General features: G+C 36.3%; 1 protein-coding gene across 1 annotated transcript; it reads left to right on the top strand.

Annotated features, from left to right (window-relative positions):
* Window positions 1-4260: 4260 nt before the first annotated feature.
* Window positions 4261-9020, top strand: LOC147503897 (uncharacterized). The gene is made up of 2 exons (XM_086557038.1): window positions 4261-4625; window positions 7470-9020. The coding sequence occupies exons 1-2, from the start codon at window positions 4535-4537 to the stop codon at window positions 8054-8056; spliced, it is 678 nt and encodes a 225-aa protein (XP_086413164.1). The 5' UTR covers window positions 4261-4534; the 3' UTR covers window positions 8057-9020.
* The last annotated feature ends 331 nt before the right edge of the window (window positions 9021-9351 follow it).

The raw sequence follows: 9351 nt of genomic DNA on the forward strand, positions 1-9351 counted from the left end.
ACCACGTTTAATTTCGTCAGTCTAAGTTGAACCCTTTTACGCTCGCTTAGTCGTTACTATCGCTCCGACAAAATCTGACGAAATTACCACGTTTAATTTCGGCAGTCTAAGTTGAATGCTATTACGCTCGCTTAGTCGTATTATCGCTACGACAAAATCTGACGAACTTACCACATTTAATTTCATCAGTCTAAATTGAACGATTTTACGCTCGCTTAGTCAGTTACTCGCGCTATGTCAACATCTGATGAAGTTACCCCATTTCGTTTCATCAGTTCTGCATCGGAGCATTTTTTTCGCTTACTCTAATTTTACCAAGTTAAGTTAGCATTGGGGGTGTTTTTCTCTACATGGGGGCGTCTCATTCTATTTCATTTCAATTATATAAATCAACAACACTGTCAGTTTTCCGCAGGTACGTTCTCTGACACAACAACAATATTCAATAGCAAGCCCATACTTTATTTTTATTTTCATCACAAGAATTTTTAGCTCTATGGTATTACGTTCACACAATCACATAATCATTGGTTTGGAAAATTCCAATGGTTCCTTATCAGTTTTTTGCTTATACAACTCATGCAACTATTTTCGTTTCAAGCGACACTATCGGCCAGCTTAATTATTTTTTCTAAGGCATTGTGCCGATCTTTCTACGAGAAATTTTTCGAGCAAAAAATTTCCGGCAGTTTCATTATTTTTTCTAAGGCATTGAGCCACTTTTTCTGAGCGAATTGAAACTTTCCGACAACTTCATTATATTTTTTAAGGCATTGTGCCCATCTTTCTACGAGAAATTTTCAGAGCTAAAATTTTCGTCAATTTCATTATTTTTTCTAAGGCATTGTGCCGATCTTTTTACGAGAAATTTTCCAAGCGAAGATATTTGACAGCTCAATTATTTTTTCTAAGGCATTATGCCGGTCTTTCTACAAGAAATTTTCTGAGCGAAAATTTTCATCAGTTTCATTATTTTTTCTAAGGCATTGTGCCGATCTTTCTACACGAAATTTTCCGACCAAATTTTTTTGACAGTTTCGTTATTTTTTCTAAGGTATTGTATCGATCTTTCTACGAGAAATTTTCTGAGTGATACTTTCCGTCAGCTTCATTCTTTTTTCTAAGGCATTAAGCCAATCTTTCTGAGCACAACTTTTCGAGTTACACTTTCTGACAGCTTCATTATTTTTTCTACAGCATTAAGCCAATCTTTCTTAGCACAACTTTCCGAGTTAAACTTTCCGTCAGCTTCATTATTATTATTATTATTTTTAACGAAACTTCTGTCAGCTTCTTTAATTCGTCTATGGCATTCATTGACACCTTGTTGCGTTAAACTTTTCTCTGTCAACTCTTTATGAATATATTTTGCTCGAACTACCGCCGTTTCTCCGTGTGGCAAAAATTCGCATTACGTAAACTTTCTCAGCGAAAACTTTCTTCAGCTTCTTTATTTATTCTAAGGCATCGTGATCTTTTCGCTCAAAACTTTTCGTCAATATCTTTTGCTCGTAATTCTGCCGTTTCAACCTGTGACAAAAATACAAATCTTTTCATTAATCTTTCAGACTTAACCAAAATTTGATCATAACTGATAATAATAATAATAATAATAAAAATAAAAATACTAACATACCTGTTTTATGCTGTCAAAAATCTTTGACACCGCTTTGTCATATTCTCTAAACTTTTCTCCGTCTTCTTCGGCAGGCCAAATTTAATTTTGATCGAAACCAAACAATTTGAGCTTAAATAGCCTCGCAGATCCAATTTGAAACTGATCGATCCTGAGCTCGATTATGCCGATCAATCTTTAGCTTCCTATCCAATTCAAAATTACCGCCATCTCGTAATAGAGTGAGATTCCAGTATAGACTTAATTGTACAACCACGCTTTGTTTCATCTGCGTGGTTAAATCGATCACTAAATTCATCTTTTTCGATCTCAACCTTCTTGCATCGTCTTATTCTTCATAAATCCAGTCAATTTCGAGTCCTTACTCTTGATTGTAGGAACCAAGTACCATAAGCTAGTGATCCAGATCTACAGTTACACATAACAATATCAATGAAGGGAAAAACGAAGTTAAAAGAAGAGATAAAACCGTAGTCCAGCAGTGATGTCGTCTTCTCCCAATTCGGTTTGCCCAAGCTTCAATTTCGCCGGTGCTAACTTCGAGTTTCTGCCTCCCCCAAGATCTGTTTTTCTGCTTTTCTATCTTAAATTCCAGGATTGTCATCCCGTTCACTTGTTTCTTTTCTGTACTTCGTGTATTGTTCGGTAACTTTCTCGCAACTTCCTTCCTAATTGGTTTTTTTTATTTTTTGTTTCGCTCATGTTTTTTGTGGTTCAGGGTGCATTTTGGAACTTATTCAAATAAGTTCCTATTCTGTCTATCGAATTCCTATTAGTAGTCCAAGACTCCAAGTCAAACCTTGTTCTGGAGGTGTACTTGTTTTAGACTTTTAGTTGACGTGCATGTGCTCACCGATACCGTTAAGTTCAATTTCAATTCCTACTTTCATTCCTTTGTATCCTTGTTGACTTTTCTTTCACCAAATACGTCCAAGTCCTTTTATTACACTATTTGCTTATTAGCAATAGCAGCTCCCTTATCTTAAGGCGCGTCATAATAACACCGAAGTCGACACACAAATACCATCCAATTCTTCTGGAGTCCTCGGTTATTTCTAACTCCCATTATTCCCAAGCAAGTACAATTCATTTTAAATTTCTAATACCTCTTAATTTAGTTTACATGCACGGTTCTACGTCATTTTATTTTCCATTTCTATATATCAATACACTTTCTTTTATCATTATCCTATCGCTGCAATAATTCATCTGATTCACGCATATTTATCGATATTACATTTTTACATATAATTATTCGTTTAAAGTCCCACACTTCCTAGTTATTCATTCCGCTTATTCTTTTCTCATTATTTTTTTCTCATTGATTTTCTTTTACCTTCTTTGCCATATGAGCTTCGTTCACATGCCAAAGAGGGGGCGGTGTTTCGACCCCCACCTACGTGGCAAATGTCCATTGGTAGGAGTCTCTATTTTATTTATTTAATCGACAGGGATAAAGCCCAATTTGCAATACCATGGATCAATGTACAGGCCCATTAACTCATGTGTCTAAGGCTAAACCTTAGCCACATGGCTTGCCACTAATGTATATTGATTTATGTACAGATTCATTTTTTATCAAAGAGATAATTATCAGTTGAAAGTTATAGTCTATCACAATTACTCAAGCTACAAGATTACTTGAGCTACAAGGACTCTCTACTATACCTATATAAATACCAAACTATTTTTCATTCAAAACTACGTTCTTGAGACTTGATCCCATTGATAATTTGGGTGCGTAGGCAACCGCAAGGTACAGTCTCATCATTCCCTTGATCACCATCATTTTTCTAACTACTTTTCTACATTCTTCGTCTCTTTCGTCAACACTTAGTGTTTTGATCATATTTGGTCGAAACAAATATCTAATGCTAGCGTTTTTTATATACCTTACTATTTCTAAATGTTATATTTTTTTTATTTGGGCATGTCTTTAAGGCACTATTATGAGTTTATTGTGTGTTACTTAGGGATTTAATCCATGGCTTAGAGAAAATCAGCAAAAACAAATATTAAAAATAATAGAATACCGCAAAAAAATGGATTCTAATCCAACCTTTGTCTGATTTGCAGGTCCTTCAAAGTTATGCAGTTGCAGTTAAAGATCTCAAGACTACTCCTTAAGGATTTTTTTATTTATTAGAAGTTTTTAATTATTAGTTTGTCTCATTCCCTTATGACAATTGTGGGGTAATTAATGTATCTTTCTGATTCAAATTTTGAGAAAACAATTATTCTTCAATTCCTATGTTTGCTATGTTGAGTTTGGTCTTTGACTCAAATTTATAATAAATAATTGCAATTTTTTTTCTCACATTCTTTCCATGGTTCGTATATAGAACCAGATGACATATTTTGTTAGATTATTTCAGTTGTCACTATGTAAACAAGTGATCATACATCTCTTTTTAATACATTAAATTTGTCATCCACGTGTTATACACGTGATTTTTGCTAGTAATAATAATTACTATTCTGCAGGGAACGGATTTACACCCCCAACCTTTGGAAGGTTATAATTTCGTAACCAGATAATTTCCTTGTTTTTAGACTTCGTTGGATGCTGTGGTGTCCAAGACTAATAAAAGGTATGGAACCACTTACTAATTGATATTAACGAAGTGTGAGACCAACTCAGAACAACGGCTAGTTGGGAGTTGGGACCAGCACTTATACCTTTTGTCTCGAATCACTGCAGCAGGACTCAATAATTTCACGTCGTTTCACATTCACTCCGGAAAAAGTGCAATCAGTCCACCACTATCACTACTCACTACTATCACTACATGCTGTGTTAGTTTTGTAGTCTTGTAGAACTAACACACTTCTTAGTGTTTAATAAATTCCTTCCTTAAGCTCAACAAAGTTTAAAAAGAACCCTGCAACTGCAGTGATATGATGTTGGTGTTTAGGAAGCTATGTTACTGGAAGTGGTTCATAACCTGCGTTGCTCTGCTTTTCACTCTGGTTTCAGCTAAGAATCATGGTACTTTCCTGTTTCTCTTTCTCTTTGCTTCTTATTAGACTACATTCTCATAATTTTCACTGTGCCATGGTGGTGGCCAGAAGGATCAGTGTAACATTTCCTGCATTTGAGTCTAAATTTTTTTAAGTTTAATTCAGGACTTCACTTAAGCATCACTTTATATACATGTCTTTTCTCTTCTTTATATGTTCTCTTAATGTTGGTAAATTGAAATGTTTATAATGGCTGCTCTTTATAATTGATAAACTGTAGTTACATTATTCTATCACTCTAAAACAAGGCCTTCTATTATTCTATATGAATTTCTTAGGACATGGTTTAGTTTTTGGATCTAAAATGGCACAACTTAATAACAACAGGAACAATTTCATTGAGATGGATTACTTGAAATGCATGTCTTACTTGATAGAGTCTAGAAGTCAGCATAGAAAATCTAGGTTATGTAACTAAATAACGGCATATTGACGACAAAAGTTTCTGCCTTTTGCCAATATTGGATTGTTTGAAAGAATCTTGTCGCACTATAAGGAACTAGGGTATTCTATCAATCGACATAACAGACTCCTTTAAAACATTGTATCCTACATACATAACCAAATTTCATGTGCGTTATGGCATTATATCAGATGGCCTGTAACAATAGTCAGTGTTCTAACCTAATCAAAGAGACATAGTAGTATAAATCTTACTTTGCATCCTAATCTCAGTAACTTCCACTCCAATGAGATAATTAAAGTAGTCCATCGTTTGTTACCATTTGCAAGTTCGTAATCAGAGAAACTAGTTCAATTGACATATTAGCTCTCTTCACAACTGTACCTTACTGATATCAAAGAATCTTAAAAAAGCATGATACTATACATTTCTGATGTTCTTTTATATAAACTGAACCTCATCCCAAAAATGAGTTTGTACCATTTTAAGTGAAAATGTGCAAGCCAATGTTATCTGCACTTGTGTAGCGATAAAATGATAAACAGCTAGCACATATTTTCTAAGAGTACTAGCTGCCAAATCCCAAAAGAGATTGTCCAAGTTGTGCTTTATTGATATCATCTTGCCAACTCAGGGGGTAGTATTGGTGGAGAAGAAAGATCTGTGTGGATTTTTCTATTAGTTGGAGTTGAGGACTGGACACATTTTTGTCATTAAAAACTTGGTAACTGTAGGTTACCATTGGTTTCCACTGATTGTTTGCTGCTCTGATCTTCCTTCAGTTCCTTGTAACACTATGAATATATATCGATTTTCTCTGCTCATCGATCTCCATGCACATAGGCTGCTACACTGGCATCGTCCGAAGCATGCAAGTCTTTTTGTGTTATCTTTTTATTGTTAGATTGTGATGCTACAATCCAGTTCTACCATTTCCATTGGTTGATGTCTGTTGTGGAAATGGATTATTCAAACAAAGTGGTCTGTACCTTTCTAAATTAGTTGCATCTTCAGTAACTAACGTAGGAGTATGTGTATGCATTCCCCTGAGCTTAGTTCTCGAAATACCATTAGTGTCGTAGTCGAGATATGTTCTTTAGGTTTGGTAGAATTTTAGTTCTTGAGACTTCATCATATAGTATATAGCAGAAACCCATGACTATTTTCCTGGTTTTTCTTCTTATTCAAGTTGTTCAACAGAATGTATCGGTGAATTACTGAACAACAAGACCCCCCGCCCCCTCTGGTTACAAGGTAAGGAAATTTAGAGCTCCTTGAGTGAGCTAGGGCCCTGGAGCCAGTGGTGACCAAAAGATGCTCGAGAGCAGGAGGTAGCATCTGGACTGTTAGTTAAAGATGAAAGTTCGATCAGGAACTAAAGGAAGTTCAGGGAACTTTAAATATATATCATGAGGGCATGCAAAAGTAGATTGCTGGAAAAACACACAATTGCACTCCCAAGAGGGTATCTTAGATAAAATGGTATCTAGCGCATAGGGTGATGTTTCCCTAGGTAGGTTCCTTTACTTCAAAGACCTGGGGGTGTACATATATATGAATGATCTGACCCTACATAGCATAGGGCAACCCACTGAAGGGTAGGAGGATGTATCAGAAACAGGTTAGAGTTGATCAGGGACAAGGAAAGCTCCTGTTGGCTAGGTAATTAAGGACCTGGGGTACTTAAGTGACTGATCAGCAAGGCATTTTTAAGGGAAACCCCATACCTTTAGTGAGAGGTGGCTAAGTCAGAGAGTACTGGCTGTAGAATGTTGTGGACCTTGCAACCTTGTATGCTTTGCTCCATATATTTAAGCTTGCGCTAAACCCACTTTTAAGTCTTGGGATGCATCAATGCTCAAGATTGTCATCCATAATGACCTACATTACAAATGAGAACGTGTTGTTAATGCCAAAGTTACACTTACTTCAGAGCATATCTGATTTAAGTATCTTAGTATGTTCAGATTATTAAAGTTATGAACATATTGTTAACGTTCTGATTTTTAGTTAATTATAGCTGGCGTATAAGATACTTAAATCAGAAATACTATGCATTATTTGAATCTTCCAGGTATGGTGTTATGCTTTGGAAGCAGGGTGGATGTGATGCATGTACTCATGTTGTTAAGAGGTTTTGCGGAGTTTGGTTAGATTTGCAAAACCATTATTGCTGTGATCTTGAACTGAATTTCATTGTTTTGAAGTTGCTGTTAGTCTTCTAGAATAAACTTGTATATCATAATATCTCTTGACCTGCTAAATAGTTCTGATGCCATTAATAATAAACTTGTCGGTTGGATTTCAGTGTTTCTGCTTCATTTCCTAATGAGATGGTAGTTTAAAAGTTTCATATGCATTTACCGGCATACTTTTCTGAATTTTATATGACTCTGTAATGGCCAACAGGAAACCCTGCCAACGAACTAGTCAGTATTATCAATGAAAATCGATCAGCACAAAAGCTTCCAAAACTGGGTGACAATCCTGGTCTTGGATGCATAGCTTTGCAGTATATAGAGGAATGCAATGGAAGTTGCTCTAGCAACAACACATTAAACTGTCAACATCCAGAAGACGACTTTACTGAAATTTTTGCTCCTAACTGTGGGATAGAGCTGCCTACCTACGGCACACTAAGTGGCCGCATTGTGGGTTGTCAGTCAAAGTATCTGAAACCATCAGAAGCCTTCTCTCACATTCTTTTTCAAGACAAGAAGGCCTTATCTATGGTGAAAGAGAAACACCATACAGAAGTTGGGGTAGGCTTGGTTAGCACCCACCAGGGCCCTTTTTTGTGGTGTGTTTTATTCAGCAGTGACAAGATCAATACTACATTTGTTCTCGAAGGTGCAGGTAGAGGCATCAAGCAAAAGAGAGGGTGCTTCAGTGGAACCAACGTTCCATGCAGCAGGGGAGAAAAGATTCACTTGTTCATGACCACCACTCTGACTGTGATTTCCTCCATTTTTGTATGTTACATCAGTGTAATTTAGTTTATACATGACAAATATAACTTTACAAACAGTAAACGGAAACGCACTCTCATTTAGAAATCTAATATACCGACAATGATATCCAGTCTAATTTTTATTGCAAAATTGAAACACACAGTGGATGCCCTTTATCATAAAAGTTTGTTCCAAGTCTGCGTTGCTTTACATGATACATTTATGTTTCCGGGGTGCAGACGCATGGCTGCACGGATTTGGTTAATGGTTTTTATCGCCCATGTGGAAGTCAAACTCCCTCTTCAACACCAATTAGGATACGTAAACTTGACTTCCATCTAGGATTCCAAATCCTTATCGAACTCCCTCTTCAACAAGAAGTAGGATTTCTAAACGCGACTTGCTGGTTGCCTATAAAAGAAAACAAACCACGCTTTCTATGTTTCCAATAACTTGCAAACAAAATTTCAGACTCTCCAAAACTCTTGTTCACTTTCTCGATCTTTTCCTTCAAACCTTTACTCTTCATTACAAACCATGGCGACTTCTTCTTCTGGGGGATTATCTTGGAAAGTTTTTGAAAGATGTATGGAACAACAATGGGGTACTTGTCGCTCACCTTGCTCATCTTCTACTTCATCGTCATCTTCAACAATCTCGAGATTTTCGGGGCAACCTAGTGGCAACAAAGCTTCTATCCGTCCTAAATTTTGTGGCGATCAAGTTTTAAAGAAAGAGCACACGTCTTCCGCTCCTCAGAAGAAGAGGATGTGCGTGTGCTCCCCAACGACGATCTGCCGTCATCATTATAAAAACATGCAAGCAACAACATCAATGGCATCGGGTAGAAGTACAAGTACTATTCCTAAAAGAGCCTTGCTGGGTGGGCAATCGTCTCAACATCAAAGAACGAGAAGACAAGCTTTTCAACCAAGGCGAAGAAGACTCTCCATATTGGAAACAATTCAGGAGGAGGAAACCGAGTCCAGTTTTTTGTTGGACTTGTTTCAATATTTTAATTTGTAAATCAAAGGGGATATTATTGTACCGTAATGTAAAAAGAAACAAACTAACTACGATTGCTTGATCCTATAAGCGGGGTTTAGTTCTCCTTGGTACGTAGGCAGCCCAAAAGTTACGTGGGTGCAGCATAAAAAAACAAAAAACAAAAAATTCTCTTTTGTTTTTTAGTTGGAAAGTTTTCTTTGTGATAAACCACTGTTTAATGTATTGATTGGAATTGTTTGTATCTATTGAAATATATTTCTCAAGATTGGCTATTGTTTTTTGTCTAACAAAATATAATCTGTAAAACAAAGACTACTGTTTTATTTGAAGGA

This window comes from Coptis chinensis, chromosome 4 (genome assembly GCF_015680905.1).
Source record: "Coptis chinensis isolate HL-2020 chromosome 4, ASM1568090v1, whole genome shotgun sequence".
Lineage (NCBI taxonomy): Eukaryota > Viridiplantae > Streptophyta > Magnoliopsida > Ranunculales > Ranunculaceae > Coptis > Coptis chinensis.

Coding starts and splice junctions, on each gene's coding strand:
- LOC147503897 (XM_086557038.1), top strand. CDS start 4,535: ATGATGTTGGTGTTTAGGAAGCTATGTTACTGGAAGTGGTTCATAACC. Junction 4,626..7,469: donor GGTTTCAGCTAAGAATCATG/GTACTTTCCTGT, acceptor AATGGCCAACAG/GAAACCCTGCCAACGAACTA.